General features: G+C 37.2%; 1 protein-coding gene across 1 annotated transcript; it reads left to right on the top strand.

The window, feature by feature from the left end:
- Nucleotides 1–2,571: 2,571 nt before the first annotated feature.
- Nucleotides 2,572–27,281, top strand: LOC108670800. The gene is made up of 12 exons (XM_018158295.2): nt 2,572–2,750; nt 15,855–15,960; nt 16,439–16,545; nt 16,985–17,109; nt 17,601–17,812; nt 18,098–18,306; nt 18,855–19,031; nt 19,433–19,612; nt 20,428–20,495; nt 21,104–21,275; nt 21,927–22,008; nt 24,245–27,281. The coding sequence occupies exons 2-12, from the start codon at nt 15,884–15,886 to the stop codon at nt 24,645–24,647; spliced, it is 1,812 nt and encodes a 603-aa protein (XP_018013784.1). The 5' UTR covers nt 2,572–2,750; nt 15,855–15,883; the 3' UTR covers nt 24,648–27,281.
- Nucleotides 27,282–27,618: the final 337 nt, after the last annotated feature.

Genomic DNA, 27,618 nt, shown 5'->3' with positions numbered 1-27,618 from the left:
CGCCCTAACAGCCATATTATATATTTGAAGTATCAGGGTTTCACAATTAATATTACGGAAAAATGTTACAATGTTACAATTTTTCAAATTATATATTTATGGAAACAGAAACTTTTAACTCCATAAATTTAGAAATAAGCCTATATATTTATAGAAGATTCGTAAATAATTAGTATTACCACTGGATCATAATTATGATGATGATTGAATCATTTAATGATGATGGGTTGATAAATTGAAATAATTATCTCGAATAATTAATAATTGTAATGAATAATGATGGTTGTTGTCGTTTATGCTGATGATTTAGTTACCGAATTATGATTGGTTGATAGTGAATTAGAATAATAATTAAGAATTAATTAATAATTGTAATGAATACTAATGGTTGTTGTCGTGCAGTGCTGAACGTCGCGGCTTTCTCTACACTTGCCTTTACTGTGCAGACTTCGTCTCTACACTTGCTTTTACTGTCCAGTCTTTTTCTCTACACATGCTTTTACTGTGCAGACTTATTCTCTACACTTGCCTTTACTGTGCAGACTTCTCTACACTTGCTTTTGCAGTGCAGAATTCTTCTTTATACTTACTTGTACTGTTCTGGTTTCGGTTTTACACTGGCTTTCTTCTGCAGACTTCATGTCTACACTTGTAATTTTTTGACTGACTTCTCAGCCGTTCACGCTTTTCTCGTCCTGACTTCTCCGCCCTTGCATTTTCTGACTTCCTTTTTGACCTGGTATCCTTCCCGTGCGTTATCGAAGAACGGTAACGCACGTTCTTCGCAATTTTTTATTTTAACTCTTTCTCCGCAATGACTACTGTGAGTAAAAATTACGAAATATCTTGTCGTTCTCTATTAGAGTTGTCAGCTACATTTATTCATTAAACTCAATTCTGCTTCTTAAGACTCGTTTAAATTAATTAAACATTAGCCATTCGCAACAAATGTGCATTCGATTCACCATTTTACTCTTGCTTCTTCCTATTTCTTCTATTTTTCAGCGTTAGTCACTGTGTAGGAACAGTCTGATTTCTTCTGACAATATTTGTTCATAACTTCAAGACACGAATAATACAGAGTATACTTAATGGTTGAAGACTACTTCTTGTGTCTTCCCATATAGTCTTCGAATGTTTTCACCGATATTTCGTATTCCAACGCAATTATTATTCTTTTCGTAATTCCCTTATTTATTTCCTGCGATCGATCATATAACAAATCTCATGTTCATTGCGGATGTTATTATGAAATGAAGCATTTTGACAAGAAAATATATAGGTATATATTATAAAAAATTTTTAGGTGAAAAAAAAACTTTATTATAAGGGTTGGCCTAGTTACGCAAGCTTGATCTCCTCTTTCACGCTCTGCGCAGTTATTCAGTGACGGTAAATGGATGCACTCGATCTTATTTAACCAAGCAGCCATTGACCGCAGGCTCTTTTGCTAATTTTTTCATCTCATTCACAAATGCTTTTGTTCTATGCCGACCTACTTCAACTGATGGTGCTGTGCTGGAAGCTGATCCAGCCTCTGCGCACGTAAATCTTTTGTAATTAATTAATTTTAGTTGAATATATCCGTTTGTACAAAGAAATAATTCATATGGTCATCTGTCAGTGAAACTATTATCTTGGAGTTTAATTACTTTAATTACGACTGAAACAACGAAAGAGGCAGAACATATGAAATTCTTCATGGCAATGCACTAAATTTCACTCGAAATATAGTTACTTATTATTAAATATATTGGAAAGTAAAATATAAAACGAGTTTCGGGAATCGCCGGAAGAGGAAATATGTTCGGATCCGCCCTTCCTTGAAGGGCCTTCGCAAGCGTGGAAATTTAAGGGCGTTTATCTGTCCTAAGGTGTTATAATCTGTCCTAAAATATGAACTTTTAAGATAATATCTCGAAAAGGGCGTTGTCTCCCTAACCCGACAATCAGATTTGCAGTTCATCTTATTCCAAACGGATACACTGCAACGAGTGTTGAAGTCCAGTTTTTTGACATTATATTCACTATTTTACTGCATTTCAAATCTAATCTGACAATTTTTGTTTTGATACTTAATTTTCTTCATTATACACAAAAAATCTTTTGCGTTTCCAGTTAAACCGATTTTATTTTTATTCTAGCAGCTTCTCTCAATTATTACATACCAGATTTTTTCTACTTCAAGACAGCGGCATGGTTAGGTTATGTACGAATTTAATAGCACGCTTTGTAGTTTTTTAATTGACCACTCAATAATGTGTGCATAATATTTTCAGCTGATAACAAATATATCTAAATATTTGACAACATAATATTGTCTCAATTTATCTATATAGTTTCTAAAATAACATAATCAGCAATCTATCTATTTTATTCATAATCCCACATCATCAATAATCGTTTAATAATTTATAATTTCTTCATTATTTTCTAAACATATTTTTGTCAATTATTTTATTCGTAACATAACATGATCTCCAATCTACCCATATTATGTATAACCCAACATGATCATAAATCTATCTGTACTATTTACTCCTAATTAAAACACAACTCTACTCTGCCAGGCCTGGGCTGCGGGTTCCCTGGTGCTCCGGCGCACTCGACGGTCACGTTCAGCGATGACGTCGTGAGGGAAGGCACCGTCGCAACTTATGTTTGTGACCGCGGCTTTGAACTGCTTGGACCTGCTAGGAAAATATGCATCAATAATGGCACCTGGTCACCTCCCGGCATACCTTTTTGTGGTGAGTGCTGTGGGGGGGGGTATTTCTGGGTGGTGAAGTTGTGAGAGTCATTAGGGCAAACTATTGGGTGGTGAGTGTCCCGCGGTGTAGGCTATCGGGTGGTGAAGGGGTGCGGGTCATTGGGGATAATCTTGGGTGGTGAAAGCTCAGGGGGCATACTCGTGGTTGGTAAATTTTCTGGGGTAGGCTATTGGGTGGTGAGATGGTGTGAGCCCGGGGGGCATACTTGGTGGTGAATCCTCTGAACAAATATACTCTTAGGTGGTGAGATCCCTGAGACATACGTTTGGCTGGTGAGTTCCCTGAAAAGGCTTTTACGTGGTGAGTGCTCTGGTACATGTTTTTAGGTGGTGAGTACCCAGAAACATGTCCTTAGGTGGTTAGTGCTTTGAAAGTTGCTTTTCGATGATGAGTGCTCTGGGCACCGCAATAATGATTTACATTAATTATATTGCATCTGAAGTTCACCTCGAGAGGTAATGGACAGCAGGAGCGGCGTGTCTCGAAGGTGCTGTGTAATTTTAAGATAATGGCTTAAATCGAATCAATTAGTTATTAAATTAAGGATTAAAATTATTAAATTAATCATTGTAGATAAATGCATTTATCGGCTTTGTGGAGAAAAGCCAAAGATTCTTGCCGGTCATTGACGTAAATTGTCACTAATTTTCAACTCCCGCCTATATACAAGTAATTTCTTCACAGTTCAATTATTTATGTTCGTAATATCTCAATTGTTCATATTAACAAAATTTAGGGTTAGCTTTACCAACTTATACCAAGTTTGCGCTTGGTATAAATTTTAGCAATATTCAAATTCAGCGAAGATAGAGCTGCTCAAATAATTCTTTAAATCAAGTTCCATGCTTGAAATTTAGCTACTTTCTCTATATTCCCAGCAACATTTAGTGCCCGTTGGAGCCTGGATGGTTTGAAAGTTCCTCATTCCGAGTAATACATAAAAACAATTAATTTCGCCTTTCCCGTGTATTCAAATTTGTTGAGCCGCTACTTCTAGAAAGTTAATTTTTATGTAGAGCCTGTAGAGCCGCTACTTCTAGAAAGTTAATTTTTATGTAGAACCTGTAGAGCCGCTACTTCTAGAAAGTTAATTTTTATGGAGAATCTGTAGAGCCGCTACTTCTAGAAAGTTAATTTTTATGTAGAAATAATTGTATAATTAAATTATACAATCATACTACGTTATTGTGACTCATGCACATAACATCCGTCTACATAATGCGTGACGCACGAACATATTACGTCTCGTACACTGCACCTCCTTTAGTTCCCATTGTGTAGGACGATTTTGTTGCACTATAACTGTCAGGTTTTCAAGCTGGAGAGAGCCACGACCGCTTATGCAAGGAGTGTCCCGAATCTGTATCCTGTTATGCTTGTTTTTAATTGAGGATATATTCGTGCAGCAATGAGGTAAACGTACTAGCATCCTTAATATCGGCGTGTTAGGTAAACTAGTGCCACCGGAGCCCGCTTTCTTTCAAGTCATTCTCCTGTTCTCATGCAGAATGCAGGGTTCTCAATCAGTATAATTAGACTTATTCTTATGACATGCATAATTTCGTGCAGTTGAGGGTATCAAATGTATATAGTATCAAATGAATTTATAAGGGTCTCAGATGTATCAGATATTCAGATGACGTATCAGATGTACAAACATACCATTCGTATCAGATATCAGATGTATACCTTTCAATTGATTTGAATTCCGCAATAGAATACATTGAAACTTAAAAGTCTTTTATGTTTTTGGTAACAGTTCGCTGCTTCTGAACTAACTTTTCTCTCCGCTTCTGTCAAAAAATGGATCATGGGCGATTATTTCGAATTGTATTTCTTTTGATTTTCCTAAATTCCATTATTAACTTGTTTTGCGTTGATAGAATTTGTGAACATAAATGTTTTAGACTTTCGGCATTAATTTGCATGCCGTGGCAAATGCCATATTTATTGCTTCATAGAGACTTTTGTCGCCAGAATTTCTATCGCTTCCAATATTTCGAAATTCGTTCCTATATAGTATGAAGTCACCACTTGAGTATTTCGATCGCCACCATTCTGCTGCTTTTCAGTTCAATTGCAATTTAGACACGTAAAAAGCAAAACATTTTAAAAAGTGACTCTTTCTCCTGAATTAAGTAACTATAGCACGTCACAGACTACATATATTGCAACACACGCTCATGTCGTCACCACTTCACGCACAAGTGTTCCTTCATTTACAATTAACTCGCGACTATCTGTGAATGAATCACGAAAAAGGGTACTCATTCGTAAAGAATTGTTACGCAAGTTATTCATTTGTGAATTTTTATACTTCGGAGTCAATTTGGACAATACCACGTCCTTGAAAGTTTACATTTATCTGAAAATGTATAGCAATAACGAGAATGCATCGACTTTGAATGTATTGGCTCGTAATGAATTGAAAATTTATTTAACTCGATGTTTGCGGTCAAGTAATAGAAAAATATTTGCTCATAATATGAATAAAAATTACTACTTTAGGTAGTTTAAAACTTGTATGCTGTTACAGATTAATTTATCAGAAGATAAACCATGTCTACGTAAGCAAGATAATATCGTGAAATAAAAGTGTTGCAAACTTCTTCCCAAAAGCAAGATGTAATGTGATCATGAAATTTCATATTTAAACCTCATTTTCGAATGGCTTGGTTATCATTTTCAGATGCAAAAGCCTAATTTTCGCCATCGGCTTCTGCGTCAAGAATGAGAACAATTGATTGCTATATGATCATCCACGATGTTTTTATACCGTTGATTGGCCACGGAGAGAACGCGTTTTGGTTCTTCTTTGCAGCCCCCGAGTCTCATCTTCATGATGCTTGAGTGGTCACCGACAATCTAAACTTTTGCCTTCACTTCTTGCCTTTTGTTGAGAAAAGATGCAATCAATTTATTGCATGGCTTACCGCTAGAAACATGACTGGTTTTTAGGTGCATTATGTTTTCGACAGCAGGACGAGCAGCGAAGAAAATCTATGGCACAGAGTCAGGAGCCTGTCATAACTATTTCATCGATCGGATCAGACCCCGTATTCCAGTGTAGAAATAACGCGAAGTTCGCGCAGAGATCACAGTGTAATTTTAAATAAAATCAATTTGTTTTCACAATTATTCGTAACGTTCTGGTAACTGCATGATGTGAACGATGAAATGGCTAAAATTAGACACAAAATTCAAATTCCACACAACCTTTTTCGTCCTGTAGCTGAGAATATACGAATAAAATTTTTAAACCCTAGTATATCAGTTTTCCTCACAGTGAGGGATCCTAAATCAGTTTTTTAAAATACTTCTCTATCGGTGTCAGGATTGTGAAATTATGAAAGTTTCGAGAAGTTGTTTGAATTTGCAACTTAACTAATACATTTCTTTATTGTTTTACATTTGGCACGAGTTCTTCCTCAGCATGAGGCGGAGAGAATGTCTCTGGCGTTCGCTATACGCAGAGGAATGCCCCGAGGTAATCGCTAGACCGGTTGCCCGCTCTTAAGGAGTGGGCCTTCAGTCCCGTTACGCGCCTCTTGTTACGCATTGCAAACGCGTAGGCAGTTGCTGGGGGGACATTTTCTGTGCGATTCTCGGCCGATCATAGCGCGATGATTTACTTTTATTGTCGAATTGCTCATCGCAATGCTGGTGGTTGCGTTCGATCACTCGATTCATGTTGCAGGTATAATGATTGATGTTCAATATTATATCAATTCAAAATTTCTATCAATTAAAATATATCAATTCAAAATTCACAGTAAAGCGTTCTCGAATGTTCACATAAGGAAATTTTTCGAAATTTGTCGAGTTAAGATTCCTGGAAGGTTGCGTGTTAGGCTGAGATGTGTTTGATTACACGCCTCGCATGCGGCTGTTCTGCCTATCATCTCTTGGCTTCAAAAAAAGAAAACGCAAAACAAGCCGCGGAGTTTCGGGGCAACAACCGATCCTAGTGGTATTTCGTCCTCTCATGTTTGTTGCGTATATTCCTTGGATTGCAGATATTATTGTCGGCTGTTACTTCTAAGCTAATCTGAATTAGCACACATTTGTGATTTTTTTTCTTTTTTGTAGGCGTGGGCAGCGTGTAAGCGGTTAATTTCTAAATTTTAATAATTGTTACTCTTTACTTCAATTTTTAAAATGTAATAGTTTCAGTCTTCAATGACACATTTTTGTATTCAATTTCAAAATTTCTCAGTTTTATTCGTAATATTTTGAATAAAACTCAGTTCGGAATATTTTAATAGTAGTCTCCAGTAAAATAGTAAAAGTAGTAATAGTAGTAATAGTAGTCTCCAGTAAAATAGTAATAGTAGTCTCCAGTAAAAGCCATTTTCCTCGCAAGCTCTTCCTTCCATTGCCGCCGCTCCGCATTTTCCGCCGGCTCTGGGGCGATCTCCGGTAACGACGCTGCAGAATCTCGACCCGTTAATCCTCGAAGATGATTGCCGCTATCCTGGACTCTGCCATCAAATTATCGCGTGCGAAGCTACTGTTTTATGTCTACCAGATTTATTACTGCTAGATCACGACGGTCGACTTGAAATCGGAATTTCTACTACCAACAGACGTGCTGTGAAGAACATTATGGGTAATTTGTTCATATATTTATTTTGCACTCTCTTGCTGCTAATTTGTTGTGCTTCGCCCCCTTTGCATTCAGTCGGACTTCAGATGCGAATATTTTCTGCATTTTAGGGAACCAATTTAATTTCAATTAAATCGTTTAGCAAAATGTAAAATATTCGGCTTGCAACAAACGTAATCCGCTCTATTTCGTTACTTAAACATTCTATACAGCAGCAGTACCGTTTAAAGACAGTTTTCCCTCGTATTAAAAACTTATTTATTTATTTTTTTGTATGCTACTGAAGATGACATGACCGTTTTAACTGCCAGTTCTGGAATGGCAAAGTTCAGCCATCCGTGATGCCTCCATAGGCCGTATCTCGCACGTGCCGTAACCGCAGATCCTGAGGCTGGTTTAATGCTCATTTGTGCAGCTAAACATTCTTTCCGTATATAAAATTATTTTATTTCATGCGTTATTATGGGTTTAATGCTCATTTGTGCAGATAAACATTCTTTCCGTATATAAAAATATTTTATTTCAGTCGTTATTGTGCATTTGATTGGTGACGCCAGTCATCTCTGTGGTCGGTTTGATGTCTGGATAAAAAATGCTCAACTGTATATAAAATTGCGAGGATGAATAGAAGAAAAAAGAAAAAATTGAAGTAAAACATTTGAGGGTTCAGCGCCGCACTTAATTTTCATCGTCATTATAAAATCTGTGATTTTGCTATATGAACATTCCATTAACACTGCGCGTTTCATAAATCATTAACAATATTTCTGGGGAGCCAAAGAACTTCAAAAGATTAATACTTGAAAAATCTGATCTTGATCATTTATCGCTTCAGTTTTCTTTGAAATGAATATTAGAGTCACCATCAATCTTAGTTAACCCGCTATATATATTTTTCAACTTGAATTAAATATGGGTAAATTTATCTAATTATCTTAAATTTACAACAATTCGTTCGACTTGATATTTAATTCCTGTACGACATCTAATGAAATATGCATTTAGAAAAAATTCCAAATTTGAACAATAAATTTTCAAATTAGTGATCCCTTGAGTTCCTTGCGTAGTTAGATGATGAAATATATCACTTAAACTGTTAATAATTTTTTGTAATAGTTTATTTTCCAAGCTCGCTCACCGCTCCTCAAATTACTGTTCTCCACGACCACTGCAATTCTGCGAATTTTTCGCACCGTCTCGACGCGCGAAATTCGCGTCTCTGTGAACGTCGGTCAAATGACGCACGTTTAGCGACAGTTTTTATTGACGGTCATCGTGTACGTGGTCACATCGTTTCACTTTCCGTTACTTTTGTGTGGTTCCTTGCGGTCACTTCCGGTGAGAACTTCCGTGGCCACTTTCCCTGGATACTTTTATTGCATCGTCTTGAGTTTTTTGGTAATTTTATGTATTATATTAACACCAGGAATTCGTATTTTATAGCTATTTGAACCTTAAAGCTGGAAGTGCTTGTATCATAAATATGCATAACATAGTTGCTATCTTGAAATTTAAATCGATCGACAATAATATAAAACGCTGCACATAAAATCCAGGTAAATGACCGCAATATTATGGGAAATTTAATAGAGAGCACAAACACCAAAAATTCTAATAACCTCTAGAAGCTTGTACAGGATAATAAGGCCTGTTAAAATATAGGTAGTTATACACTAAATATAGTTACACATTAGAATACGTGGAAGTTAGTTATACACTATATAAATTCCATATATAAAAGATGGCGACACATTATTGCAAGTTAGTGAATATACCAGAATGAACATTAAGAAGCAGGGTCAGAATACCGAATTCGATGTTGGAGGATGCTCGTTCACATACCTTCCCACGATAAAAAACACATACCTTCCCTTAAATGCACGACACTTTAATTATATGTATGCCTATGATTCCGTACATCGAAGAGTGAAACGCTCATTAATGAGGCCAAAGTGCGTGTTTCTCGCTAGCAAAAAAGCATATTGGCCTAGAGTTTCTCGCTAGAATAAAACTAAAGTTGGATGCAGCGAATGCCTGTTCCGCTTTATTATTTTTTAATTATTTTTTTAAGAATGTCGCTGCAGGGCCGAAACGGGAGTTCATTATTTAGGGCAGCTGCTGAGTGTGAGTCGTGACAGCTGTTGCCGGCATATGGAAGGCGCAAAAAAAAACTTATAACGGCTTGAAAATCTGCAGGTTATGACGCGGAAAACTTGTTTGCGGAAACTTAATTCGGCTCCGGCTTAGCATTGAGCCTTCTTTGAAATTTACTTTACGAAATACCCTCAATCTTGCGGATTAACTCATAACGACGAGTTTTTCAGAGCTCAGACAAAGTGGACCACTCGTCTGAATGAGTGTTTTGATGAAAATATTCTGGTAGTCTTTCTTTATTCGAAAATTTGTTTAAATTTAAAAAGTTATTTGTTCATCATGCATTATAGGTACGTTAAAATGCTTGAGAATGTGATACCTATATCTAGAGTCTAGACAATATCAATCTATATATTTTCTTAATTAAACCTACTAAACAAAATAGTTGAAAATCAAAACTCAGGATTTTTATTCTTATGACATATGGAGTAAGAACGAAAAATGCGATAAAGAATGCGTTTCAATTGTTACGTGACTTGTCCACGGGAGTCCGGTCCGTTATTCGTAAAACAGATGCGTGGTGCTAGGTACTATACGCCTGCTCTGTCGCGTGAGTAACGCCATACGCCGTTCCTGTCGCATCTGTATAGATATTCCGGACTTGTTTACGACGTTCCTGTTTTATCCATGCTTATCTTCGGGACTTGTTTATCGAATACCGTTCATGTTCATCTATATCAACATTATCTTTTCGGTTTGGTTAGTCCCACGTGTCCACGTACATCACAGAAATTTTCCCTCATTCATTCCATTTTCGCCATCGCGCTTTTGGTGCATGTGTCTATAATATCTTTCTTTTCCGTGCGGTATATACGTATGCCGATCAAATGTTTTTAAATTAATACTGGGATATAAACCACCGACAACGTCTGATATGAATTCTTTCTACATCCACTTATCAATGGATTGACTGGATTGTTAATATACTGTTCATTACTTTCAGTGTCACATTAATCCATCGCTATCGTGACACTCACATTCCAGCCTGTACGAAATTTTGCGTCATGCGCGTAAACGCAAGACAGACTCCAGCAAGACGTTCTCATTACCATGGAGAAACATGCAGGTATGATTTTTTGGGGGGATTTCGATTGCAATTTTTAGCTACGATCGCTGAAACTGCGGATGGTTCCGTGATTTTCAAGTCACGTTTCTTTGCGAGAAATAGCCTTCTTGGTAAGGGAAACGACTCTCTAGTTTGACCGTATTACGGAGCCGAAGTTTTGGAAATTTTACAGTTTCTCTTGCACACACCTGTGCATCAATTGGCATAACGAGTTAATTTCATTTTATTCGGAAACCTGGAATTAATGTAGAATTCATTACATGTATAGCGTCGTGAAGTAAAAGGCCGAAAATATTGATAACAAATTGCTACAATAAAGGTCTACTTGTACAGCATGGTAAATCAAAGATATCACGATGTCGTGTTGGTTATACACAAACTTTCGAATTCAGATCCCAGACGGATGACTTGGAAGTTCTGGGTCAACGTCAGGCCCCGTATTAATGACTCGGCACTCATATTGCGTTATGGGCGAGATTTCTACTCGACGCAACAAAGACGCCACGTGAGCCGCGTCTACGGAAATGTGTTGTCATTTCTTCCGAGTCCTAAATTCCATTTCTGTGGAGATGATCATTGAATTCCAGGGCCTTTGTGCCACAAAGCCGGTGCTGCCTCGAAGATTTTCTTGTCGTGCAGTCCGTGTTTCATCCTATCTTGTTTTGTCGCGGTGATTACTGACCGGTCGCATCTCTAGTCGAGGTAAAAATTCTCTCTATAATTTATTACTGTATCCATCTATTATCATTGCTTTTCAAGTTCCTATTAATAAGGCTCATAAAAATTAAGCAATAGCAAGTCACAGGAAAGATAATTATTGTGACTCGCTGAAATATTAATAAAAAATGAACCATCCTGAATTATTTTCCCATCTTATTACGCTGCACAAAATCATCAGAATCAATTCGGCACGCAGTATTCGGGTCCTCATGTAATCATCCAGAATCGTGATCAGCGGTTAACAAAAATGATATTTTTTCTTGGGATGATAGAAAATCACGCAGAAAAGTACACCAGTGAAAGTGATCGTACGCATCGATTCAAGGAACGGATTTCGTGATGGCTTGATTTAAAATATCAGATCTTCGATACTGCAAAAGCCGGTTTTTGGTCTGACCTTTCACAGACTATAAACTCAAGGTGAGGACTGTCGTGATCAATAACGATGAGATGAACGGGCATTAACCCTGAACAGTAGAGACTGGTTGCTTCATAACAATCCTTTGGAGCCTATAATTATACTTGTATGTTTATTAAAGTTTGTTTTTGCGTTTAATGCCTGACACCGGAAATATAAAGGACCAGTTCGGGCTTCCGTATGGGGATATTACATAAGAATTATATTCTCAATTGTTGAACTATAACGCGAAACAGAAAATGGAGTGTGGAGAGTTATATTTGAAAATTGACATGTGATTTTATAATTGACAAGTGTACGTTTCATTCATTAATAACAGAAGCTCAAAAATCACAGGTTTCCTTCAAATTTTGGATGACTGGATTCGGGAAGACGGGATTTTGAACTACGATATTCTCATATTGTCTGCCCCTGGCAACACCAGGCTATATCCTGCCAGAAATATGTATCGTGAAAACTTGTTAAATAGGATTTCTCTAAAATATGTTAAGTATATTTATTTTATTCCTCATTACTATGATGCGAAAAAATCATTACTTATGACGAAAAAATTATCCCTCGTGCCTTGTGTTCTCCCAATTACTTTTTTGCGTTTCAAAGTATCAAGTCAAAAATATTTCTCACTTTTTTACTACTACGAAGGTATACTTTTACTCTACGAAAGTGAAACTTTCGCATAACGACACCGTGCGTCGGTCATTTGTTTACGACTTTACGTCAACCGAAAAACGTGACGTCAGAATTACTGCTTCCAGTTAAACGTAAAACCGACGGATTGCTTTCAGGTGCGCTTCAGGTAAACGTAAAGCTGGCGTGAGACACGTAACTGTATACGTGATCATTTTAATGGGCAATTATATTCGTAAACATGAACAAGATTTAGAGCACTCGCTCAATTTCGTAGCTAATTATGCAAAGAGAACGCAACATTCTACGGTTAAATGAAACTCATCACGTTCGTGTCGCGGTTCGTGACTACAAGAAAAAAAATAAAAAATATGCTGAAATGGACGCGACGAACCGTTTCCTCACGCGTCTATGTGATGAATTTATTTCACGTTCACCGGTGGTCATTAATTAAAGTCGTCTCCTAGTAATGCTTAACGCTGTAGGATTATCGCTAAAAAGAGAGTACGTCTAATCGTTCACTGTAATTAATAATGGATAATTTGCAGCGTACCGTAACATGTATTTAACAAAATATTGCGAGCAGAAATGAAAATACGGGAAATGTTGCGCACTGTAAATAAATGAGCAGTGAATGTTTTGCACCGGAAATAAAAGTGTAGAATAAAAAATGAAAGTGCAGTAAATGTTGTGCACGGTAAATAAAAAGAAAAAGGCATTGAATGTTGTGTTCGGTAAATAAAAATGTATTGAATGTTGTGTTCGGTAAATGAAAGTGCAGCAAATGTTGTGCACGGTAAATAAATGTGCAGAAAATGCTGTGCACGGTAAATAAATGTAGTGGAAATGTTGTGCAGGGTAAATAAATGTGCATGAAATGTGGTGCATGGTAAATAAATGTGTAGGAAATGCTGTGCACGGCAGATAAATGTGTAGGAAATGTTGTGCAGGGTAAATGAAGAGGAAGAAGAAATGAAGAAGTAAATGAAGAAATGCTGGAGCGCACTTGTAAGAGCGAAGCATGCATGCTACCAATAAGCCGGATAAGGTTTTCAGTAGGAGCATCAGAGCAAGAAGTAAGCAAAGCAGCGCTGCACTCTTGGCTGCTCACGCGTGCCGGTCTCAGGAACTCGATCTTCTATAAACTGCTGCTGCTGGTGGCGGCGCTGACAACCAAGCACGCTGGAACATCTTATTTTTGGTGATTAAGCTGAATCTTTGAAAGAAAGTCTTCACAATCTGGAGCCTTATACAGTGAAGAAAATTCATGAAAAATATCTTATAATTATTTAATGACCATAAAGTTATCACAAAGAGTCCATTCGCTTGTGCTTATTCAGTATTTTCATATACTGAATTGTTTTCATAGCGATTTTTTTCGTCATGCATCTATGTTCGCCAAGATTTGGACTCGTACCTAATTTTCGTGACAGGATTATTGAAGCTGAGGATTCCTTAACAAAGAATCTTAAGGTTATTTGCTGGTTATTGACATTCAGTTTGTTTCAACGGTGACCTGACGTTGGTCTTATTTCATTGAAATGATACACTCTCAACTACTTTAATTTTTCCACGACAGCAGTATTATACGAGTACATACATTTTTTGTGCTTAATTATTCTATTTCATTCATTTTTTATTAGTTTGTAGAAATTTGATACCTTTATTTTTTATTATGTTTTTACATTTGTCGAACGATGCAATAGGTAATAAGTAATAAAGGACTGATTCCGGCTCACGATTCAAGTGCTGCTGAACAGCATCTGCCTACGGTTAGATTCACTGAAGCGCTCCCGCTTCACTTTCTCTCAGTTTTTCCACGCAATTTGTCCTGTAGTAATTAGTTATTTTCTTGGATGTTGTGAAGTCCAGCAGCAATGAAGGGTCGTTTCACTTCACATAAGCATTTTTCACGGGAATCTTGATACCTGGAAATGGAGCCAAAAGTAAACTTTTCAAAGTGAAAATAAATTTTTGAACGCAAAACCAAGCATTGTTGGTAACAATTATGTGGCAGAGGTAAACTCTTGACATAAATTTCATAATTACTTATTACTTATTTTAAATATCTTAAAAGTTACAATTGAATCATAGCCATCGATACCGACGAATAATCTAATCTCTGAAAGCGAGAAGAAATCTTATCACAACCCTGCTATGTAGGTGCATTCATTGCATATGTTAACATTTCGTGACAGAGTTCTGGAAAAATGTCTAAATGCCATGCTTTCTATTGCCGGTGCTTGATTGTTTCAGATGTCATCTGTTCCTGCCTTTTCTTTGACGAAGCCGTGTTTTCTTTTTTATTTTAGTCAACATTTGAAAAGACATTCTTGTCATTTCACTTCAGTGTCGGCTGTGCCGCTGTTATTACGGCTGTGCGTCCGTTAGCTGACCCGCTGGCCCGATTGCTCACCATCTCTCATGCGCCTGATGCTGCGGTGGTGGTGGTGAAGTGATGGTGAAGGTCATCGTGCAGCGTCGGGGATACTTGAATATTTAAAAAACTATATATGACTATTCATTAACAAAATTTTTGGAAATATATCACCGGTATATACATCTTCAGAAATTTTAGAATCTCCAATCCCATCATCCTAAATCCAGCTAATATTTTCTTAATGAATGAATGACTGAAGGAAGATCTTTTCTATCGCTCATATGGAATGAAACTGAAAATTAAATTTTCGAAATAAATCATTTTCTTCCTTAATTTAATTTAAAATACCAAATAAAAAACCACGTTTATTTTTTTCATTTCGCTTTTCATCCAAAACCAAATTTTTAACTTTTCTCTCATCAAGAATTTCTCACCTAGACAGATTTATGTATAGAGAAAAATTTATCTTCAACAATAAAACTCTTCACAAACATTGCATGCTGAAACGAAAACTATCATGTGAAGGAATATACTCAGCAAGTGCTGGAAAATTTAATAATAGGAACAGAAATGTCAGAATTCTTGAAGTTATACATTTATGAAAACAAAAACAGGTATCTCGAAAAATTTCAAAACCAGCATATAAATATAAAAAATTCGTAATAATTAAGTATTCCCACGGGACAATAATTATGATGATGATTTAGTTATCTAATTATGATTGGTTGACAGTGAATTAGAATAATAATCAAGAATAAATTATTAATTGTACAAAATAATGATGGTTGTTGTCGTTTATGCTGATGATTTAGTTACCTAATTATGATTGATTGATACTGAATTAGAATAAAAATCTTGAATAATTAATAATTGTACAGAATAATAATGGTTCTTGTCGTATATGCTGATGATTTAGTTACCTAATTATGATTGATTGATAGTGAATCAGAATAATAATCAAGAATAAATAATAATTGTACCGAATAACGATGGTTCTTGTCGTGCAGTGCTGATGATTTAGATACCTAATTATGATTGATTGATATTGAATTAGAATAATAATAAAGAAAAAATTATAATTGTAGAGAATAATGATGGTTGTTGTCGTGCAGTGCTGAACGTCGCGGCCGGCAAGGCGCCCATGCAGTCGTCGGTAGCTGAGGGCGGCATCCCTCAGAAGGCCGTGGACGGCAGCACCGCGACCGCCTTCACCCCGGGGTGAGTGTAGTCACGGGTGATGTCACGGGTGTAGTCACGGGTGCAGTAACGGGTGTAGTCACGGGTGCAGTCACGGGTGCAGTCACGGGTGTAGTCAATGGTGTAGTCACGGGTGTAGTCACGGGTGTNACGGATGTTATCACGGGTGTTGTCACGGGTGTAGTCACGGGAGTAGTCACGGGTGTAGTCATGGGTGCAGTCACGGGTGCTGTCACGGGTGCTGTCACGGGTGCTGTCACAGAAGCAGTCATGGGTGTAGTCACGGGTGTAGTCGCGGGTGTAGTCACGTGTGCTGTCATTAAACTGTCCTACATTATAGGGCAATCATTTTAAGTTGGCCATTTTAATCATTTTAAGTTGGCCACCATGCTGGCCAACTTTGAAATTGTCGCCAGACGAATTTAATTATCATCATAAATACTAGTCAAAGAAAAATCTGCGATAAATTTCTGTATTTAACGAGCTCATGTTCTGACAGGACGTGTTCCCTGACGGAAGCTGAGGTGGCTCCGTGGTGGTACGTCAACCTCCTTGAGCCCTACATGGTGCAGCTCGTCAGGCTCGACTTCGGCCAGAACTGCTGCGGTCAGAACTAACCCTAAAATTTCATCGTTAAATTGCTTGTTTGTACATGCAACCTCAGTGTCGGCCAGTGCAACTTTCAAACTCAAATTCCTGCTTTAAATTGCTTGTCATATGGACTTCAGTGACGGCCAGTGCAACTTTCGAACGCTGACTAGGACAAATTATTATGCTATTAGCCTCGGGTAAAGAGATACTTGATAGTTCCGCGGCCAGTAGCGCCTATACACGAAGCCAATATCACAATAAATAATGTCGGTTGATATTCAAAAGCTGTACTTGCCACCACAACTGTACAAACACGTTTAATCTCTTTACCGAATGCTGATGTTTCATTTAGTTTACTTTTAAGGAATATTCACAATGTCTACATATTTTGCCTTGGATTTATTACGATTACCTTCTGCGACTCGACATAGATCTCAATAAAAGTCGTTTTCAGGTGATCGCGAGGCAACAATAGTAGTGCGAGTAGGCAACAACCGACCAGACTTGGGGGTTAACCCCATCTGCAACAAGTTCAGGGGTCAGCTGCAGGAGGGTCGACCCCTGTTTTATACCGACCAGGTAAGCGCACGTGTCCATAATGACCACAGGGGCCATACTTTCATAGGGGTCATAGTGAACGTAAATACTTACGCTCTAGTCTATGATTGGTGGATTTTGCTTGAAAGGTAGTCAATGATTGGCTGATGAACTTAGGATCTCTTCACTTTTTGAAAGTATAGGCCCAGGCACATTGGAAATTTATACTGAATTACATCCAGGATTTTTTTTTATTTCTTTATTTTATCCATTATTGTGAACAGCAAGGTATGAGTTAACAATGTCTGTTAAGTTTATTATCGTAAAATAACGAAAAATTAGTTCGTAATAAATGCGTGAACTCAATTTTTGGGGGCTATGTATATATCCATATCACACAATCCAAAGTTCTCAAGATTTTAACATTTTATATCAAAACGCAATGAAGTGTTAACTTTTTACTCCTTTGCAGGCTCCTCAAAAAGCAATAAATTGCTAAGCGATGAATTACTCACTTTGACATTCTGTCGCAGGCTTTGCCCATCGAAAGATGTCCGTCGTTTAGAGGCCAGCCGCTAGGCAGCACTGCTACCTACAACGGCAAGTGCTACATCTTCTACAACGACCTCGCTCTCAACTTCGATGACGCGCTCGAAACGTGCAGAGACAGAGGCGGGTCTCTCATTGACGAGACTAACCCTGCGCTGCAAGGCTTTCTCAGCTGGGAACTTTGGATGAGGCATCGGTGAGTAACATGAGTAATGTTTTCCATGCTTACTCAACAACTAAAGCGATTAGTGGTCAATGTCATGAGGCAGCTTCAGAGAAGAAAATAGAATCACAAACTGCTATAGAAGAAATCTATGAAAAACCTAGAATTAAATTGGACTAAAGTGCACAGCATGGTTGGTAGTAGATTGAATAAATCATACGCATAGTTTTAATTTTTCTCACAATAACTCAGGAAAAATATGGGAATATATAGAACACTTCTTCCACTTGATTGATCCATTAATTGTGAACCCGACAGCGGCGATCCCAATGGTCAGTACTGGATGGGAGCGATACGTAACCCTGAGGATGCAACAAGCTGGAAGTGGATCAACGGCCGCGACGTGACCGTGTCTTTCTGGAACCTGCCTGGCGGGGACGAAAACTGCGCCAGGTTTGATGGCACCAAGGGCTGGCTCTGGTCGGACACTAACTGCTTGGCTGATCTGCATTTCATGTGCCAGCATCGTGAGTCATTCATTATTCAATTTTAACATGTTAACCATTCATTATTCAGTTCGAGCTTTATTCAGTTCGAGTTGTAGTTGTGTTGTAGTTGACATTATTCAGTTCGAGTTGTTGTGAAATACGACCAGCTAGTTTCTTGTCCGTATCGTCAGTTTTTCTGCATCAATATCCTTACATCTAGGAAAAAACTTTCATGGACTTTGTTTGCGATCTCTAATTTAAAGACCACAAATTAAAATCAAGTAATATAATTTTGAATAAATCATCTCACCCCTTGCAGAATTTAAAAAACGGCACCGACGAACAAAATATTATATCCATATATGTATATTATATAACCACATATATATTTATATCCATACGCGCGCGAGTAAAGACCAGAGAATTCGTTGATTTAAATTATCAAAGAGTCGGACAATTCTTCAGATGACGTTGGTAGATCGAAAGGCACGCGTATAAATCATAATCGCACGCGTATAAATCAACAAATTCTGCCATCTAAAACTAATTATACCCATATATATATATATTAATTATAATTTCAACAGAGCCTCTAACATGTGGCAAGCCCGAGCAGCCCCCCAACTCCACCATGGAGCCCCTGGTGTACGTCGTAGGCACGGAGGTCGAGTATAAGTGTGATCCCGGACACGTGCTCATCGGGCCTGCCAAACGTACGTGTCTCAAGTCTGGCTTCTTCGATGGAGTTCCTCCCATCTGCAGATGTAAGTTAATCATTACTTGCATCATTTAATTTGTTTAAATCGCAAGAACAACAGGAATTTAAGAGGGAAAAAACGGCAGTTTAAATTCCCCTTATCCTCATCTAATTATCTTGAACGCCAAGTAGATGATGATGATAAGGTGAATGTGCTTGTTTTTTTGTTTTTAAATATTTGGCCTATAATGATTCCACTTTATGGTAATTATCGCTAACATTTTCTACTAAAGCTCATGTTAACCGATTGTTCTGGCACATTACGTTAATTCTTTTGATATATGCAAATACATTTCGATGAATCTGATATCCAGTACTTGTTGTTTCTTCCCCTAATTTGTTTTCATCGCATGATATCATAAATTAGTTCATATTTCACACGCTTTAAAATGATTTAACCATGTACAGACATCCAGTGCGGCCACCCAGCTCCCATCCGTCACGGCCAGTACCATCTTGTGAACGGTACGCGCCACTACGGCAGCCGTGTGCAGTACTCCTGTGATGAGGGCTACACGATGATAGACCGCGGTCTGCTCACCTGTGATGATGATAAGAGATGGGACGGCAGGCCACCGCGATGCAGACGTGAGGAAATTACGGCTAATAAGTCTTATTTAAATTATGAATGTTACTAATTGGTAGTTAAATAAAGAAATTTCGAAGATAACCCGAAATTTCTGATGATCTGTGATGACATGCGATGAAACGGTCGGCCGCTTCAATGCAGACGGGAGGAAATTAGGACAAATAATTCTTATTTCAATTATGAATCTTCCTAATTGGTAGATGATGCATTTTAAATAGATAAAATTGTAAGATAAACCCGAAATTTCTTATCACCTGTGATGACAAGTGATTGAACGGCAGCCAACAGCGATGCAGAAGTGAAAACAGTAGAGCAAATAATTCATTATTAATTCAATCTCTTGATTATTATTCTTATTTCAGTAATAAATCCTCCTCATTGAAAATTGGTGCGATTAAAATACGGAGATTTCAGGGGATTTTTTTTATTAGATCTGGCACGGCAGGTCACAGTGATGCAGACGTGAGGAAAGGCCATTAACATTTCAATCATTATTCATCAATATTGAGAGTCACGAAGTCGTGTCGTTCTGTAATTTTTAGAAACTTCTGATTGAGAGCAAGTAAAAGCATTTTAATACGGTCATTTGACAGATTTTTAATTTCGGAATTCGTAAAAAAAATAATTATATCGTAATTTTGTCCCGGTTCGTAATACCTGTCATTCTCACGACTGCACTTCACCCAAGAACGTCGTGACTAGCTTCTTTTGCTAATTTTTTATAAATTTCAAATGTCGAGTTTTGATAAGAAAATTATTGACAGCTAAATTTCATAAATTGCGTGTTCTGACCACTGTCTTTCTTTCGTTATAGCGAACGATGCACCTAAGCCTTCCCTTGAAGACGATTTCAGCGATGAAAGCGTGCAACACACAAATCGGGTAAGATAATATTTTTGAATACGCAATGCTTTCGTAAAGTAGGACAGAAATTTAATATTTCCCATTTCCTACTTCACGAAACAAAAAATCTCAATGTAACTTTTCCACCCGTTGTCCCATCGGTCACCGTGTTGACCAATCGGCCCTCATCGGTCCTTTGTTGACCCATCAGTCCTCATGTGAACTCATTGATTTTCATGTTGAGCCATCAGCCCTCATGTTGACATATCGGTCCTCTTGTTAATCCACTGGCCCTCATACTAACCCACTGGCCTTCTTGTTGACACACTAGCCCTCTTGTTGACCCATCGGTCCTTGTGTTGACCCAATTAGTCCTGATGTTGACCCATTGGCCCTCATTTTGACCCATCGGTTTTCATGTCAACTCATCGGTCCTTATGTTGAGCCATGGGTACTTGTGTTCGCCAATCGATCCTAAATTTTACCCATATGGTCCTGATTTTGACCCATATGGTCCTCATGTTTACCCATATGGTCCTCATGTTGACCCATATGGTCCTCATGTTGACCCATTAGGTCCTCATGTTGACCCATATGGTCCTCATGTTGATCCATCGGCCCTCATGTCGACCCTCCATGCGCTGCAGGTGGACGACAACATTGCCGATGGCTCCCACGGGCGCCCGGGGACGGTGATCCCGTCGCAGCAAGACGACGCCCTCAACGAAGACCTGATCAACAGCCGCGGTAACGCCGTCGACTCCCCCAATTATAAGGGTGCGGGGGCCACCGTAGAGATGGGCCCTAAAATGCAAACAGGTATGTGGAGCGTCACACTACGTCCTGAGCTTTGCTATTATACAAGTCTTTGTATGATTTAACTTATTTATTATATAAAATATAACATAAGGAACCAATAAGTTTTGGTATAGTATAACTTTTCCATATAAGACAACTCACGTCATTCAAAACTTTCGTATTATAAGCTACCCTTATTTAAAGCAGGCATGAAGTGGCGAAGTGATGCGTTAATACAGTTGAAAAACGGTCAGATTACAGTGCTTTAAGTTGCCTTCTTTAAGTCGGGCTCTGAATTGCAAAAAGTTTATAAAATTAGATGTTGACAACAAAATCTAATTTCATGTGAAATCTAATTCTAATTCGCCGTTATTTAAAGAAATTTAAAAAAAGAGTAGATTATTGTTGTGATAGGACTCAAAATTAATACTTTCTAATTTCGCTATTTACAATGATTGTGATTTGAGGGTTATACGAGTAGAAGTTGATCCTAAATATAAATAGGCAAAATCTAAAATTTGTAGGACTCAACAATTATCAGGACCATTCTGTGAATAAAAATTGATACCAACTTGCACAATTGCTCGACGATTTTAATAATCACCATCACTCTTTTCCCCTATGATCATTGTAATACCGATTGTATTCCAATCATTGTGACTTTATCCACAGGTGGAATCATCGCTCTTGGAGTTTTCGGTGGCGTTGTTCTGTTATCGGCCATCGTCACAACGATTGTGATTCTTGTCAAAAGGTAAAAACTAAATTTAAATCAGGTTTTAGAGTATATTGCTTAATTTACTTAGTGCCTGTCTGGACGTCGATAATGGAGACCTGCTGAAATATCTTGAGATTCATTGTATCCTGTTATGCTATACTTTCATACCTACCACAAGGTACAATTTTCATCTCGTTCTACACCTCTCGAAACGTCTATTCTTGACCAAACTGATTAAATTCCCGAATGATACACAATCGAAATTGTGTGCGACGGAATAGAAGCGAAAAATTATTATTCTGCGTGAAAATTTTTCGTTGCATTGTGTTGTGAGCTTCTTCAGTAGCATATCTGCATTTAGTATGGATGCAAAGTATTCCGTTTATTCGACGGAGGTGACTGTATTAATAAAAAACTCGATTCTATATGTAAACTTCCCATGCTTGTACTACGTATCGAAGTAAATATTTATATGTGATAAAAGTATAGCATTCGCAGTTCTGTACACTTCTTCTCGTGAATTTTCTTGAGTAGGATTCGTTAAGTGAGTAATAGGTTTTTCTCTTGCAATTTTTCTATGTTTTTCTTTCCTGATGTATGCATGCCCCTATCGTCTGGGGCCGAGTAACCATGTGCTGGTTGTCTCCGAAACTGGACCAAAATATTTGTAGTATTTCCATTAAAATCAAACCTACGCTTTTGTATTGCTCGCACATGCTTCGCATTATCAACCCTTGATCCCTTAACATCCAAAAATTTTCAAGACATCTTTCTCCTACCAAGCTTTATTTTGCCTGATCCACGTTCTGATCTCTCTTTAAGAGCCGTTTATCCCAAACTTTCTGCGACAATTTTCTTTGAAAGGCATTTTTTCCTCTTCTTTACCAACCATTCAGATTTGAAAGCATGTGACTCTCAGTTTATATTTGATGACAAAAGAAAACAACAGTATAAATCTGAAGCATGCGCATATCGCTGACCAGTGTGTCTGGCGATCGGCTTGTGGAATATTACGTTCCCGATACTCCGTCTCCACTTCACTACCGACGATGGAATACACTTCTGGCTCTGCCATTTACTGACGTGACTGTTGGCAGGAGGGAATTACTACCAAGAGCGGCTCCATGTGCTGACTACTACTCTTCCAGTTACTAACATAAGATGTCGAAGCGCGATGTAAAAGCCAACGCTGCCGATTAAATTTCGTAGCAGAGGTACGACAACTTCGACGACTAACTGTTTTGGGAAGAGGCCGCCTTGAAGCAATTATACGCTGGATTTTCTTGGTTGCTTTGCCTCATCTATTCGGAAACAATCGAAACATGCGACAAAATTGACATTATTGCTCCATGCTCCATTTCTGATTGGTTGCAGCGTTTTCTCGTGCTATCTCCAAAGGGTCTATGGGTCTATAAAGAAATGTGTCTCTCTATTCATTTCATTTCGTGCGCGATACTTCTACGCAGATTTCAGACGATTATTTAGTTTATTTCTCCAGGTGTCCATGATACGATATGTGATTGGTCTAGTCTTACTAATAAAATGAAATAGGGAATGCCACACATTCCACGCTTTCGCACTTACCACTTCAAGACTAACGCATTAATTGGTTTTGAGCGGGGGCTTGGCGTATGCATTTCACCTATACCATGCGTTTTTCGAATTGAATTACAAAATTTTATACATAATTACATATTCCCTAGGTGATGGATGTTAAAAATACTGGATCAATTTTGACGTTCAAAATGTTGTAATTACAAGACTTTATATTTAGGTACATATTTCTCCAGGGACTGGTGTTATTATTCCTGCATTAAGTTCGACGTTCAAATTTTTTAATTCTCCATGAACGGATCATGAGTTTGCACCTTTTGACCTAACAAAAAAGTCCTGATTTAAATTATTGATTAAAACTCATGCATAATAAATTTAAAAAAACATTTTTTTGTATATGCTTATTCTCGTATATACAACTATCCATTATTACTGGACAAAAAACACTATTATTTAATTTCTCAAACATTCGCACTAATTTAAGACGCTTGCTTGCATGGAGTTACCCTACTAACATTTGATATCATTGTTGTGTAATATTTCAATAATTAATAATGAATTCTTTCCTGGGATATTCAAGTTATTTGCTTGTGGTTGCTGGTTGTGCCCAACACTTTCAAAATTAATTTTTGAAAAATACAGGTTATCGAATGTGTATCACATTACTTTGACAAGAAAGGCTAGAATTTATTTCAGAACAGTTTGTTTCTTTCGGCAGATCTCAAAATACGTCATCTAAGAAGTACATGCGTCGCCAGGACGACGTTACGACGTCTTCGGACGCATCAAGTTCAGAGGGCAACGGGCTTAATAAATACTACAAACGGGCTTGGGATAACCTGAGAGACAGCAGCGGGGAGCCTGTACATCCAGGTCGTGATGTAGAAAAAGCTCACCACCATCACCATCGTCGGGGGGATGAAGGAGAATTCCGGTCAACACGTTCGGGGACTCATGAAGGCCTTAGGGATGAATCTGAAATGACTGTGAATGACGTCGCTGCTATGTACACCAGACCCGAGAAACGTCGGCACCATCATCACCATCACTCTCACCGACACCAGAGGGATGTTGATGACGACCGTCGTGATCATGAGTGGAAGGATCGTCGTAAGTATTGAGCGCTGCGTATCCTTCAAATTGAAGTTATAAGTTATCCTTCCTTCGGCTGCAAGTTGTTAAACTCGCGCTCACAGTTTACATTATAAAGCAGAGTGTTGTGCAGAACTTTCGGAAATTTACCGTTGCTAGAATGGTTGTTTTTATTTCACTGTGTAACTTACGTCACACACTGCTTCGTAGATGACGATGTATTATTCTTTTTTAAAGAGTTCCGAAGGCAATTTAATATGATATCATCATTCACTGCTGATGGCTGTTTTATTTATTTTTTCGATGATTTTTAAAAATCTCGATTGTTTTGTTGAAGACTCTTTAGTTGTTGAAAAATTTGACGTAGGCTACGAGTGTATAGATTTTCTCAGGTGTTAACCAGACTTAAGAAATTTGAATGTGAACAGGACTATTTTATTGGAACTAATTTAAATATACTGTAGTGATTCTATGAAAATTTTGACAACCGAGAACAAGATTATAGCGTCTCGAGTGATGCCTTCACTATGGATGGAGCTGTCCTTTTATAATAAGCACTTGTAAGTATTTCTAACTTGAGTGTCCATGCAAGCTGAGAAGTTAATGAATAATAATGAATAATAATGAATATCATAGAATATATAATGGAAGTTTCTCCATTACGTCTATGCCGTCATCGTTTAAATCGTGCGGGATTTTTATTATTTCTGTTCCTCAATCGATTTCATGTTTTTCACGATACTAGAGAGCCTTAAAGACTTGTAGCTCATATATTTAAATATTTTTTTAATCGGAATTCGGTTTATATAAATCGTTTTAGATTTTTCTAATTCGTCGTTTATACTGAGGATCATAGAAATATAAATATACATATATATATATTTTTGCGCGAGAATATTAAGCTTACCTGTAAAGCCTTTTGGTAATTCTAATGAAACATGTGCGACTTGAGGTTAGAAAACTTAACGTAGGAAAGGTTTTAATGTGTACATTAAAATTAATATAATTAAATTATGTACATTTAATGTGAAACGCTCCAAAATGAAATCGAACGAAAGACCAAGACTTATCATAAATTTTTTGAAACTGAAAATTTATGATGCATTTAATTAATTAACTGTCCAGCGTAATTCAGTGCAATTATTGTTACTTTAATCGAGGAAATTTTTATCAGTAGACATTTACTGCAAATGTGCAACATAGCCAAAGTTATTTTCATCTTAACCCTCAATTGAATCAGTGTTAGTATGGTGAATGTCTAATTTTTATTAGTCCTTTGATTTTATAGCAATTTTCTTATATCATTTCATAAAAGTAATCATTTTAATTTTTTTAGGCTAGGGGTTTCTCGGAAACAATGCTATGTTCCGCAACATTAAATTCAGGTAAAGATATTTGAACAATTACCCTGTCTTGACTTAAACTGTCATATGAGTGCTATTATTTAGTATACTCGCATTATCCTCGCTATGCTTTATTTGGAAATTTTATTATCATAGGTAGACAAAATATTGTTCGTTTTATATTCTAGATTATTTCTACATACCGGCTTGTACATAATAGAATAGACGATACATTTAAGTTAACTTTATTTCTGTAATTTTGCCCTAGAATATTGTAGAATATTTCCCTCTTATAATAGTTCGGTAACTAAATATTGGATGAGACGTGAACTTTGTATTTACTTTTGCAAAGCCTCTTAGATGAATTAATGTTGTTTTATATAATGTATGAATCTGAGTCAACACAGCTTCATTCACTCATCATCTGAAATTGACAACTTGAAATTCGATTAAAATTCGAATTGTTTTCAAATAGTTATAATGCGTTATTTTAGTGAAAATGCTCGCAACATCTGCACCATGAATTTATCCGCATTTTACGTGTTAAATCAAAATTGAACAACGAGAGCAACGAAAAGTGTCTTGTCTTGAGCCTCAAAAAATATCAGAAAATCATTATTAATCATTAATGAATGGCATTAATCACTTAGTTTATGGATTAAATTCTCGATTAAATTTGTATTAGTAAGTAAAATGAGTATACTTGTGTTTTGATACGCACATTCTCATTTTGATATCTTTTCATTAAAAGGTTGCGATCGATGTATTTAACTATCAATAATAATGTACGTCCGTGTGGCCCCAAAAAAGAACGTAAAATTTTGTCTCGGTGTTTCTTTAAACTGATCAAAAAGTAAGAGGGTTACTTCGATTATCATGAATCCTTACGTATTTTAAACAGATCAATTAACATTCATTCTTCCTATATCGTACCCAAGATACCTATTTACCATGCATCATCCCCTTGCATCATCCCCTTGCATCATCCCCTTGCATCATCATTTGCCCCCTTTTCCATGCATCATCAAATACCAGAATTAAATCTCGTTCTCCGAGTTAATCCTTGTCCATATTCATCCTTAACCTAGATTTATACATAAATGACATCCCTTCCAACTGAACTAACCTTAAAATACTTCCCTTCAATGAATACCTGGTATTTTATCCCTTTTCCCCGTGTTACCTGCCTGACTTCACACATATATAATGAATAACTAAAATAATGTCCAATTTATATCTAACAGCGTTATCCCTTATTTATTGCATTGATTGTTCATATCTCTTCCGTGTCCGCGATGTGATGTAAAAAAAACGTACAAACGCTGTTTCGTTATTTACCTTCAATTTGAAAACTAGTCAATCGATATCTTTTATCGATTTTTTTAACATTCAATCAATATCTTTTATACTCGTTTATTCATTCGAAATCTTCTCGAGTGCTGATAACTGCTGAAATTTCAGAGAGAAGCATGGCATAAAATGTAATAACTACCAGTGAACCAAAATATTTAGAGATCGTAAAAAAAATAAATGATTAAATAGCTGGATTCCGAAGTGAAAGCAGACTTATCAAGATAAGTTTCTAATCAATTTGTACAGGCCCATAAGTAGTGAACTACTCAGCCGTTCGAAAAGTTTTTAGTAAACCTGATAACAA

Source organism: Hyalella azteca, unplaced genomic scaffold, assembly GCF_000764305.2.
Source record: "Hyalella azteca isolate HAZT.00-mixed unplaced genomic scaffold, Hazt_2.0.2 contig7684, whole genome shotgun sequence".
NCBI lineage: Eukaryota > Metazoa > Arthropoda > Malacostraca > Amphipoda > Hyalellidae > Hyalella > Hyalella azteca.
Note: the sequence above shows the minus strand (reverse complement) of the source record. Positions and strands in the feature narration are given on the sequence as shown.

Coding starts and splice junctions, on each gene's coding strand:
- LOC108670800 (XM_018158295.2), top strand. CDS start 15,884: ATGCAGTCGTCGGTAGCTGAGGGCGGCATCCCTCAGAAGGCCGTGGAC. Junction 16,546..16,984: donor CTTCGGCCAGAACTGCTGCG/GTCAGAACTAAC, acceptor AGTCGTTTTCAG/GTGATCGCGAGGCAACAATA. Junction 18,307..18,854: donor GCATTTCATGTGCCAGCATC/GTGAGTCATTCA, acceptor TAATTTCAACAG/AGCCTCTAACATGTGGCAAG.